General features: G+C 40.5%; 1 protein-coding gene across 10 annotated transcripts in view; it reads right to left on the minus strand.

Moving 5' to 3' along the window:
- RMND1 (required for meiotic nuclear division 1 homolog) overlaps positions 1-13,215 on the minus strand; it is a 34,561-nt gene that overhangs the window by 2,513 nt on the left and 18,833 nt on the right. For 7 of the 10 annotated variants that reach the window (XM_019967600.2, XM_070796383.1, XM_019967599.2 and 4 more), the window contains 5 exons: positions 12,221-12,321; positions 10,036-10,142; positions 9,037-9,101; positions 8,230-8,306; positions 5,757-5,877 (listed from right to left, as the gene is read on the minus strand). In XM_019967600.2, coding sequence (XP_019823159.2) covers positions 5,757-5,877; positions 8,230-8,306; positions 9,037-9,101; positions 10,036-10,142; positions 12,221-12,321 — 471 coding nt within the window. Of the gene's footprint in view, positions 1-5,754; positions 5,878-6,957; positions 6,991-8,215; positions 8,307-9,036; positions 9,102-10,035; positions 10,143-12,220; positions 12,322-13,215 lie in introns of those variants that run through there. The other 3 variants (XM_070796385.1, XM_070796386.1, XR_011568532.1) reach the window with 3 other exon arrangements.

A 13,215-nucleotide genomic window follows, 5' to 3' on the forward strand; every position in this document is an offset into this window, starting at 1 on the left:
TGAAATGGTGTTGGCTGCACAAAGTTGGGCCTGATGCTTGGGAAGTGTGAGCTTACACATCAGAGGGCCAGTCAAGAGCCATGAAAGCCAAACTAGAGTGTTTCTCTTCAACATGGGACACAAGTGTTACTTGCTTCCATGCTTACATGTTATTTCAGGGTCCATATGTTACCTAAGTTCATCTCTTATACAAGTGTATGTATCCCACATTTTAAGAAAGACTGATTTAAGAAAAACTTTTTTGATAAGTCTCAAATATAAATGGTTAATCCCAATTTCTCCTCTGCCCGAATTTCTTGCTTTACTGTTATTTATTTCTTTGGATGTTAGAGACAAACATCTTTATTAAAGATATCACCAAAATTTTGGCAAACATTTCAAAACCTATTTGTAAACACAATGCTTCCCTTTTAAACTGCACTGCCCGAATTTCTGTCTATAAAACACCATCTTATTGGTTTCCTTCTTGGGTCTTAAATTTAGCATTTCTCAAACTACAGTTTTTTTGAAAGTAGCATTAACTGTTTTCATTTTGACCACACTAGGTCTTTGTGGCAGCGCTCAGACTTGTTTCAGTTTCAGCGTGCACATAGCCTTCTCTTGTTGCCAGAACACAGGCTCAACTCCACAGTTGCTGTACTGTGTGGGCTTACCTGCCCTGCAACATGTAGGATCTTAGCTCCCCGACCAGGAATCAAACCTGTGCCCCCTGCAGAGGAAGCTCAGTCTTAACCACTGGACCTCTAGGCAAGTCCTTTAGCTTCTAAAGAAAAATTAAAGTGGACTTCCGGGGACCACTGGTAATATGGGTAGAATGGTTTGTGCCCTCAAATTCATGCTGAAGCCCTAACCTCCAATGTGATGGTATCCAGAGATGAGGTCTTTGGGGGTGGTGATTAAGTTTCAGTTCAGTTCAGTCGCTCAGTCGTGTCCAACTTTCAGCGACCCCATGAATCGCAGCACGCCAGGCCTCCCTGTCCATCACCAACTCCCGGAGTTCACTCAAACTCACGTCCATTGAGTCGGTGATGCCATCCAGCCATCTCATCCTCTGTCGTCCCCTTCTCCTCTTGCCCCCAATCCCTCCCAGCATCAGAATCTTTTCCAATGAGTCAACTCTTCGCATGAGATGGCCAAAGTACTGGAGTTTCAGCTTTAGCATCATTCCTTCCAAAGAACACCCAGGACTGATCTCCTTTAGAATGGACTGGTTGGATCTCCTTGCAGTCCAAGGGACGTGATTAAGTTTAGATGGAGTTTAAATTAACATCCTTGTAAGAAGAGGCAGACACACTAGGATGTGCTCTCTCCTTGCCTCGAGAAACTACACTGGGAAGGTGGGAAGGGGGTTCTTACCAGGAACCAAACCTATATGACCTGGTGTGTGAACTGCTGCCCCCAAGAAAGTGTGTTAGTCGCTCAGTCATGTCCAACTCTGCAACCCCAATGACTGTACCCCTCCAGGCTCTTTTGTCCACGGGATTCTCCAGGCAAGAACACTGGAGTGGGTTGCTATTCCCTTCTCCAGGGGATCTTCCCGACCCAGGGATCGAACCTGGGTCTCCCTCATTGCAGGCAGATTATTTACTGTCTGAGCCACCAGGGAAGCCCCCAAGGAATGCGAACAAAGTACTGCAGAAGCAGAGAGGCAGGTGGTGCCAAATTTAAACATATTTTTATTTTTATTCTTCAGGACACTACCCGAATTATTTTCCACTTGTTTATAGCACTGATTAAGTGCAATGCATACATTCTCCTGGGTACTTGGTTAAGGATTCAGAAATCAGCATTATAGCTGCATAGAGCTCACATAAATTTTTTTTTCTTAAAAATACCACAGAATGGACATGTTCCAGGACTCTTCCAGTAGTGGGACTTAGGGGACCCTGCCCACCTGCTCCTGGACTGCAGAGCTGGCTTCCCTACAGTGGGCATGGAGGAAGCCTAGCCACTCAGAGGAGCACCGTCCCTGGTGAGCCCTGGTGCCCTCTTAGGATATCCACTCCGGCTGCTTGGTGAAGACGCAGAGGCACTTTCCCCAGGGTTCCCCTTCCTACTTGGCTCTGTGATCTTCTTCCAGCTAGCTGATTCATCACTTCACATCTACATTCATGATTGATTGATCCTGTGTTGACATTTCTCATCTTCAGCTGTGACTTTCATGTTGAATGTAGTGTTCATCCCAAGTTCCTAAAAGACATTCCTGTCTTTCTGCTTCTCCTCCTCTGAGCCCCACACGCAGGATGCTTCCTGCTCAAACCACCTTCATTGTTAGTGACTGTGATCCTAGGCTCTTTTCCTGTACTCCTGCCCACGAGGGACATGCAAAGGACACTGCAGGCATCAATATCAAAGGATGCCAAGATTTGAGAAAGGAAACAGAATGAAGGGCTGGGAGTAGGATGTCTGAGTTCACACTAGCCACGCAGCTGGTTTATCTTCGTTATTGCTCAGCAACTGTTACTGACCCAACTCAGCACTACAGGCTGCTTATCAGAAAAGGTCTACATTTGCTTGGTGGCAATAATCTGTACACTTCATCCCAACAGTCAGGGTTCCACCAAACATCTTCATTCCAAGAGGACAAGGGGAGACATCTAAGAGCTGTAACTCTTGAGCACTTTCAAATTCGTCCCCAGTAAGTACCACTGCTCAGCAAAGTTGATGCTTTTGTCATTAAAGACTTCTCAAAAGAGGCTTTATTTCCAAATTTTCCTTGAGGCATAATTTACATACAATAAAGTGCCCTTGTCTCCATTCTAAGCATATACAGTTTGAAGACTTCTGACAGATATATAACCACGGAAGTACTGAAGTGACATTCCCATCACCCCAAACCCCTGTGCCCCTTTGAAATCTACGGCTCCAGGGAACCACTAATCTATTTTCTGTAACTACAGGTTGGTCCTTCTAGAATTTCCTATAAATATAGTAGCATGTATTCTGTTGTGTCTAGATTTTTCTCACTCAGCATAATGATCCTGATATTCATCCATGCTGTTGCATGCATCGGTAATTGCTTTTTACTGCTGAGTGGTATTCCACTGCATGGCTATCCCGCAGTTTCTTTATCCATTCACCTATTAGTGGCCATTTCATTGTTTTCAGTTTTTGGCTATTATGACTAAAGCTGCTATGAAGATGCAGGTACAAATCAATGTGAGCATATATGTTTTCATTTCTTGTGAATAAATACTCAGGATCGAATCACTGGATCATACAGTTAACACAGTTAAATTTCTGAGGAAATGCCAGGCTGTTCTGGAGAGCGGTTGTACCAATGTACATTGTCACAAGTCACGTATGAAACTTCCATTTGCTCCACATCCCTCCTGACGTGGGGTTGGCAGTCCTTTTAATTTTAGTCACTCTACCGCACGTATGGTGACAGCGCACTGTACGTTTCATCTGCACTTCCCTGACGGACAATAACATTGAGCATCTTCTCACGTTCATTTGAACACTCACATATTTTGTGAGATGTCAGTTCAAATCTTTTTGCCCATTTAAAAACCCGAGTTGTCTTTTCAAGCGAAAAGAATTCTGGACAAGTCTTTTGTCAGGTTATATATGGAGAATATTTCCTTCCAACCTGTGGGAGGAAATATTCTCAATATATTTGTGATCTACCTTTTCATATTATTTTACTTTTTAATTAAAAAAATGTTTATTTATATGGCTGCACCCGGACTTAGCTGGGGCATGCGGGATTATCAGTCTTCACTGAGGCAAGAGGGATTTTCAGCTGCAGCATGCAGACTCTAGTTGTAGCATGTGGAATCGAGTTCCTTGACCAGGGATCCAACCCAGACCCCCTGCATGGGCAGCATGGAGTCTTAGCCACTGGACCACCAGGGAAGTCCCTGCCCTTTCATATTCTAAAGAGTGTCTTTCAAAGACCAGTAGTTTTAGTTTTGATGAAGTTCAACTTATCAAATTCTTTCTGTAAGGTTCATGATTTTTTTTTTTTTTTTTTTTGGTCCTAACAGATCTTTGCCTTCCCCAAGGTCATGAGGCCTTTTTCCCCTATATTTTCTTTCTGAGCTTTTATAATTTTACCTTTTATATTTAAAGGACTCTAATTCATTTAGAAATGGTGTAAAGACAAGACTAGGGCTCATTTTTTTTTTAACATACGGCTATCCCATTGTTCTAGCACCATTTGCTGAAAAGATTAGAAAAAAAGAGAAGAGAGCCTCAAAGACTCACTGGAGTATAACTAAAAATCTGAGATTATCAGAGATACAGCAGATTTCTCAAACCATGAAGGCCAGAAGAAAGTGGGACAGTAATTTTTAGGTGTTAAAAGAATTGTCACTTGGAATCCTTCAACCAGGGAAAAAAGATCCTTCAGGAATGAAGGGGAAGTCTAGATATTTGCAGACTTACCCTGCAAGAATGGCTAAAGAATGTTCTTGGAATAGAAAGCAAACAACAGAAAAAGAAATCTTAGAACATCATTGAAGAAAAAAAAAGAACAAAGGAAAGAATAAAATATGGGTAAATATGAGAGAATTTCCTTCTCCTCTTGAGTCTTCTGAATTATGCTGATGGTCGAAGCAAAAACTAAAACATTGATGAAGTTCTCAGAGTGGAGAGTAGAGGGATATACATGTACAGTTTCCTTACAGGATTTAATCTGGCAAAATGTCGAAAAGAGTGGCTTGTGATAAAGGTATGCATAATGGATTACCTAGAGCAACCACCAAATACCTATGCAGAGAGACATACTAAAAAATGATACAGATGAATCAAAATGGAACCCCCTCCAAATGTCTAGGTAGCTCATAGGAAGGCAGGGGTTGATACAGACAATGACTTGGAGGGATCTCAAGGGTGTTATACTCATTGAAAAAAGCCCATTTTAAAAGACACACGGTACAGTTCTATTTATATAACAATCCCAAAATGACAAAATTACAGAGCTGGGGAATAGATTAGTCACTGCCCAGGGTTAGGGACGGTGGGGGAGAGATGGTGGTGTTACTATAAGGAGGCAAGGCAGATCTCTGTGGTCACAGGACAGACCTGTACCCAGACCTTGTGGTCACCTGGATCTACACGTGATCAAATGTCGCAGGACCATGCACGCACACGATACCAACATCCGGTGTGTTTTCTACCCTCTCCCGCCGTGGGGCTCACCTCCGTCATGACCACCTCCACCCACGTCCATCATTCCATCAGCTGCCTCTCTCCTCAACTTTGCTCCCATGCTTCTAAACGCTCTTGTGACAGGTCTAACTGGCTGTTCTCTTGCTACTGTGCTCTCCACATATCTCAAACGTGGCTCCTCCTCCTCCCCCCAACCTTTCTGTGTCTGCCATCTTTCTACCTGTTGCCCACAGCAAACACCAGTCATCCTTACTCTTCTCTCTCCCTGGCCTCCCCATACCGACCACTTCATCTGTCTTAAAGGATTCTTTTAAAAGTTTCATTCTTATTCTCACTGTTGCCAGTGAAGTTCTGGACCTTACGAACTCTTGCTTGAAACTTGATGAGAAATCTACTGGACTACTAGGCCTCCAGACTCTCACCAATCTTACTGAGCCTCTGGAGTAAAATTCAGAATATCCTTTGACGTGAAAGCTGAAAACTGTACACAGAACGAGAGCGGGAAATCTAGAGATCTGTCCAGAAGTCAAGAGACATTTCTCCAAAGCAGTTTACTTAATTAAAAAATTCTCTTCACACTGTCATACAACTTAGAGGTGACGTCGTGTCTTCCTCTCTCAGTAGAAGTGCAAAATACATACCTTAACTCTACGAGTAATGCTGAGGAACCGACAAGTTTTATCATAAAGTTCTTCCAGATTTTCTCTGTCCCAGTAGAAATCAGGAGTGATCAAGAAGTCTGAACTCAAGTTTATACGGTGTCTTAAAAAAAGGAAAATCATAACTTTTAATTTGTATCTTGAATTAAAAAATCATGGTCTCTATTTTCTTTCTTTTTTGGAGATATTTATTCATTGATTGTAGTTAATTTACAATGTTGTTAGTTTCAAGAGTACAGCAAAGCGATTCAGTTATACACACACAGATACGTATATCTGTCTCTCTCTCTATATATTCTCTTTCAGTTCTTTTCCATGATAGGTTATTACAAGATATTGAGTACAGTTCCTATGCTACACAGTAGGAGCTTGTTGTTTACCTATTTTATATACAGCAGCGTGCATATGTTAATCCCAAACTCCTAATTTATCTCCCCCATCCCCACTGGTAACCACAAGTTTGTTTTCTATGTCTGTGAATTTATTTCTGTTTTGTAAATATGTTTATTTGTATGGTGTTTTATAAAAACAGTTTTGAATGCTGATTCTTTTAATACTTCTGAGAAACATGTAAACAAAAAAATTTCAAAATCTGCACCCAAATTAATTCAATATTTACACTGACAGTTATGAAGCAGATAAAAGAAAACCCAATGTAAAAAAATCTGAAGCTTCTTTTCTCATTCAAGTTTGTTACACATGCACGCATGGGTGTGTGTGGATAGGTATTCACATGACTACTGGTTTCCTCAGTATCCTTCCAGTGTTTGATCAAACACTGGATAAGCAAATTCTCTATTTCTACCCTTTTACAAATGAAGCCTGAGCTTGTTTTTAAAAGAAAATTTACATTGTAGAAGTAACACATAAATAGTTTTTCACTATAAAAAAGAAAAACCCTGGAGAAGAACTCAGAAAACACTGTTAGGCCCTTTACCCTAACACCACAACTCAACTCCTTTAGGCCCTGCCAACAGTCTGCTGTTGTCCTTCAGGATCTGCTTCTTTGCACACACATGTGCACACACACCTACATGTCTGGTAGTATGTATACACATCAAGATGCATATGAATATTTATGCTGTTTGTCTACGAGTGGGATCGTACCACATCTGTAATTTATGACTTATTTCTCACCCGATATAACCTGCCACATTTCTACTATATCTTTTCATAGACTCACCATATTCCTTTGAATAACACATAAGCACTCTTACTGTGAAAAGAAGAAAACTTAGGATAAGAACAGTAAGGCCCTATAGAAACTATTCACAAACCTAAACATATTTAGTCCTAATTTCTGAGTTTTGATATAGTAACTCACTATATGGAATTCTGCTCGCATCATTAAGAGCAGAGGAGAGAGAAGTCTCTGTATCCCACTTCTTAGCGAGCTCGAGGCTTTAGATGGGCTGCAGGATGCTCCTGACATAGGGGTTTTTATTTTTGTTGGTGTCCTGAGTTAGGGTCCCTGAGCTGTGAGAAAGGCATGGGTGATGGAACGCTGGCCCCCTTCTCCTCACCAGGCCAAGTTTTAATATCTAAGGAAAACGTGGAACAGCAACCCGTAGGGACACTACTGACAAACCCCAGTCACTCATCCCACACACGGAACAGCTGAAGCACCGAGAATGCTGCCTGGTGAGAAAAACACCAAAATTCAGGATGTTTCACTCCATAAATCCTAGGGAAACTACAAGAATAAACTGAAGGCTTTTTAATTTAACTTAATTTTAAATGATGCACTATTGTATTTCATCAGTTTTAAGACACTGTTCTTCCCATTTTTAACATCTCTGAAAACGGAGGCATCTTTAAAAGTGATGATGTCTTACAGGTGGCAGTTGGGACTCAGCTGTCATTGCTTTAGACAACTTACTTCCCTCATGTTTTCCTTTTTATGTATGCCTGGGAATACATAAAATGTGATAAATCTACATCTAAGTAAGTCTAAAAGAGCTAGTTCAGGAAGTGCAAAATTAAAATTGTGATTAAAAAAGCATTGTCTCATATGCTAGCTGGTAGCATTTTCACTTTCCTATGGCATCTTATGGTGTCTCAGAGTCAGCGAAAGATGATACATCACTTTTCTGTAGCAATTAGGTCTATTCAGAGTTATGATGCACTGACAGACTTGTACTGAGAATTCCCATTGTTCAAATTCTAGAATGTGTCTTTCCACCTCCAGAGAACACCTACCATGCTCTCCGATGGGGGTTTATTATAGATTAATTGTGGTTTCTCTTGCACAGGCAGAATTTCTTCCAGTAAAGTCCTAACACAGCCCAGCTGCTTCTAATGGGTCAGAGTTGTTCATGCTTATAACGAATGAAATAAAAACAGCTGCAATTCCCATTAAGGTACAAATGCTTGCTCTTTACTGTACAGGGATATTTTCTGCTGATTGTTAAATATATGAATATATGAAGTATATCACTTACAGAGAAAATTTTACCTTAGGGCAAAGAGTTCACCCATTTTCTGCATAACTTCTTCATGAGATAGTTTCACTTTCTTCCCAGCTTTTAAAGCCTATTTGGGAGGGGGAGAAATACATACATACATACACACGTGTCCCTTCTCACTAGCATGTTCTGTGATGTACATTCCTAATCTCTTACTGAAAAACCAGGGGCTCTTTTCCCAAGTATGACTATTCCTCCATGTAAAAACAAAGTTAATTACAGCAGGCATGATTTTTAACATATGTAATTTGAAATTCTGGTATAACTATAGACGCATTTTTCATGCTGCTACTTTTCTCATAACTTGTCAAAACATTTGTTTCTTTAATCGAGAAAAGTGGTCACAATTTCCTTGACAGGAAACATTTCATTTCAATTCAGTTACATTAAAAGTATACCATAAATGAAAGCTATTTTGAATTTTGGCTTCCCAGATGGCTCAGTGATGAATCTGCCTGCTAATGCAGGAGACACAGGTTCGATTCCTGGGTTGGTTCCTGCCTGAAAAAATCCTCAGATAGAGGAGCCTGGTGGGCAACAAGTCCATGGAGTCACAAAGAGTCGGACATGACTGAGCAACTAATAAACACACAAAATTTGAATTTTAAGTTTTAAAAGGTTTCTTTATAATTTTATATGTAACTGGATTTTTTTTTTCCTGCTTAAATTCAGTGTAGCTTTCTTACCATTCATTACTGGTCTGTTGTACTTCTAAATTCATCATTATAGTGTGAAATTTGTATTTTTCCCCAATAGAACTCAATCCTTGAAAACAAGCATAAAATTGGTATAATTACCTCTGGAATCGACTGAATAGATTCAACAAATTTATCCAGTGATGCTTCCCAGATAGCAAGTTTCACTAGAGAAAAAAGATTAACAATTGAACATTTATCATCACATTTCTACAAAATGCAAAACTGCATAGTACCTTCACTGCCATTTAACAATAGTTTAAGAAGCAGATGGCCAAAAATATGAAACTGACATTTTAGAAGTTACGTATTATATTACAAAAGAGGGCACTACGTAGAAAGAGCTAGAAGAAAGTGAGTCAGTTTCCAAGCTCTGATGGCAGATCAAAGCTACACTGGGTAAAATCTCTGATTTTCTCATACTGCATCTCAGAAGCCCAGAGGATGAGCTACGCCCTGGAATGAAGGGTGGCTCTTTAGCTGGGGCAGGAACCAGACTCTCCTGGCCTTCCCTTCCGCTCCTCCGGGCAGCGGGTATAGCTCAGAAGTCCCAAAGCCTCCTGGCTGGTATGCACGAGCAGCCTGGTATAGACTGGTGGCAGGAACCTTTCTTGGAGAACCTCTGCAGTTTCATACAGGTGTATGGATCTTTACAGAAAAACTGAGAGCCACTGTGACCCTCTGTCCCATTATTGTGAAAAACCAGGGTGTACTTTTCTACAAAGAGGCCTGTGACCAGTCACACAAGACTGAGCTTTCTCTGCCTGGATTAGAGACAGCCTAAGACCAGCAATCTCAGACAGAAGTGGAGAGGACAAAGGGAGTGATGATAACAACAGCAACAACAATAATATAAAAGTATTTTTGGACAGGTAAGCTTTATCAATACAACTAATAAGGAACATATAACTGTAGCATGGATACTGTATTTTATACTCTCTCTCTATATATATATTCTTTTGGAATAAAAAAAGAAATAGGAATTATAAGGTCTTGCTGAAGTACTCTGTGAAAACATGACAAAGTCTACTAAATCTTTTAACTTCCTGGATGAAATGAACACTATGTGATACCTTCTCTGATTAAGTAGCAGTAACTTACCTGAGAGGCAAAGGGCATTCGAGAAAGCAAATTTCTCTAGAATGACATCATCTAAATCCAGCTCTGAATTTAACCGGATTTCCCCTCTGTGAAGTTTTGACTGCCCCCTAAGGAAAAAAGAAAAAGCCTTTTCTAAATCTTGAAAAGTACTTTCTCTCTTCTAAAAAAGTCACCTTATAATCTTTCTAGAGGTCATTTTGGCAACTTGTATCAAGAGTCTCACAAATGTTCTCATACCCTATGATCCAAGTAATTCCACTTCTAGGAATTTATACTAAGGAAATAGTGAAAGATGCAAAGAAAGATCTGTGTACAGAAAACTTTTTATAAAAAAGTCACCTTATAATCTTTCTAGAGGTCATTTTGGCAACTTGTATCAAGAGTCTCACAAATGTTCTCATACCCTATGATCCAAGTAATTCCACTTCTAGAAATTTATCCTAAGGAAATAGTGAAAGATGCAAAGAAAGATCTGTGTACAGAAAACTTTTTATGGTCAAATGTTTAATAGTAAGAAATCAGGAAAGAAACTAAGTGTGCAAGAACAGTTCATCTATAGGAATTCGGCACAAAAGTAAACACGCATGTTTTGAAAGGATATTTAGTAGAAAAGGGAAAATGGTTACAATAACTTGCTAAGTGAATAAATGCTGAATGTCTAACTATACACAGTATAATCTAAAATGATGCTAATGCGGTAGGGATGTGGAGGGAAACTGGGCAGTTATGAAAAATTAAGATGCATATGTAGACAATTCTGGAATGACTGGGGAAGTAGGGAAGGAAGGGAATTTGGGGATATAAGCATCACAAGCAAAGAGGAAAAGGACAGGCTAAACCTTCGCGAGAGATGAGCGACCAGAAAGACAAAGAGAGCTGGATGAGGAGGGAGAGAGGAGGCAGAATCCACTCCAAAAGCCTTAGGTGGGGGAAAAACAGAAGACATGAGACAGAGGGCAGAGCTGATGAGATGCTTTATGAAGGAGCTCGGCCCACACAGAGTGAGACAGTAGGCAGCTGGGTCACAGAAAGGACTCACACACCCACCGCACTGGTGGAGGCAAGGATGGTCTCTTGATGAAACCAAATCTGACTCCAGGATCCAGAGCCAAGCACTTGAATCTCTAGAGACTGTGAGATGGGTGTGCGTGTGTGCACACCTACAGGTGGGTGGGGGACAATGCCTAGTAAGTCACAGTGCAGTCTGGAGGCAGACTATGGGAGGGGAACTGATGGGAAACGTGACCACAAGGCCATGGGCTTAATAATGAATAAAATGAGCAACAATTCTACTGGCTCCTCATCTGTCATGTCCCCGGCTCACACCATCGCTGTCTTCTGCACCCACCGTGGGCCTGGGTCCTCACTCATGAGTCAGGTGCCCAGCGTCTCTGAATCTCACCTGAAAGCTGGTTTGCCACAATCCCGGTGACTATGTCAGATAAAATGATACAGGAAAGCTCATCGCTGGCAATTAGCACTTGCTCTTAGCCCATCTACTCTTTCTATAGCTGCTGTCTCTTCCAAATTTCCCTAAAGCTCTGATTGCGTTGCTTCCTTGCTCAGCACCAAGACTTTTCCCCCAACTCTCACATTCCACTAGGTAGGGACCTCCTTGAGAATAAAGACCTTTTAATCCTGTTCCCACTGCCTGCTCTCTCCACCCTAACATCTCTCCTCATTTTTGCACCCTTGCTGGGACAGGAAAATCAGCCAGGATGCTGTCTCCCCATACCTTTGACCTGAGCAGGTACAGCAGGCCCCCACTTCTTACAGGCACCTCCATTCCTGTGAGTGGTTCCCTTAGAGCATCCCCTCATTATACTAAATACTTTTTATACTCAAAATCAATAGGAAAAAAGCAAAAAGAATTTACATAAGAAAAAAAAGCTACTAGAATAATTTGACAGGTTCATTCTGACAAAGGCACACTACTTTTTACTGATTTCGGCTATTTAGGAAACATTATTTTGGGGTTATACTATCTACTTGTTTTAGTTTATGGGTAGCCTGAGAAGTTAAAAAATTGTCTGTCCACTAATATTAATTGCTTTGGTTTTCTGTTTGTATTAATAACTTTTTTCCTCAAAATTTGTCTCCAAATTCATAAAGACTTGACCTTCTCTACTGCTTTCCCTAGTTATTTCAAGTGCCTGTTTCATAAATTTGATAAAAAGGTGCTTACTCTGTTTTTGTGTAGTTAAGCTCTTCATTTTCCCAGTGAACCAACGCAATTTCATAGGGCTGAATTTCATGTTTTTCTAGAACTTGCATCACATGCTTCATCTAGAAGAAAAGGAAGATTAACCTCAAATTATCTTGACCCCCTCAGTGATGGTTGTAACATTTTAAAAATTACATTTAATGATGTTTGTTTTGTTCTTCAGGTTTTAAGGAAAAAGCAAACTCATGGTGAGGCTAAACTAACTGGAAGGATACATCCATTTGTTGTTACATTTGGAAAACACAGGGGCCCTTAAAGAGGAAAACAGAAACAACCCATCTCCCACAGCCCAGAGGAAACACGGCAACATTACGGCTTGTTTTCTTTAAACTGTCACACACACAAAATGTTTAAGTAAAACACCTGTAAAAATCTAAACAACACAGTAATAGAAAGTGATAATCTCTCTATTCTCCTGCATTCCTAATCCCCGAAGGTAATCATGATTAAACTCGGTGCATATCCTTCCAGACGTCCCCCTACATGTAAATATATGTATGTTTAGTTTGCTTTTTATATAAATGGGATGGTACTGTACATACAAACATTTTCAATGCTGTTCTCCTTAACGGAGGAACCACAACTGATTTAACCATTCTAAATGTCCATTCATGGGGGACTTTTTTCTCCTCTCCACTAACACAATGTCACAGGCACCAGCCTGATGCAAGTATCTTCAGGGCCTGTGGAAATACTTCTTCAGGATTTGTTAGATCAAAAGACACACGCTTGTAACGGTGACACGCAGGATGTTCACTCTTCACTGTGGCACGCAAGATCGATAGTTGCAGCATGTGGAATCTGTCTCTTTTTACTTGTGGCAGGCGGGATTTCCAATTTTAGAATCCAAAGATTTATGAAAGCATTCTTAAAAAATTACTGAGTATTGTCAGCCTTTTACATCTTTGCAACTTCAAATAGCCAATTTGGGTTACATTTTTCTTACATCTATTGAT

The sequence above is a fragment of the Bos indicus genome, chromosome 9 (genome assembly GCF_029378745.1).
Source record: "Bos indicus isolate NIAB-ARS_2022 breed Sahiwal x Tharparkar chromosome 9, NIAB-ARS_B.indTharparkar_mat_pri_1.0, whole genome shotgun sequence".
Classification (NCBI taxonomy): domain Eukaryota; kingdom Metazoa; phylum Chordata; class Mammalia; order Artiodactyla; family Bovidae; genus Bos; species Bos indicus.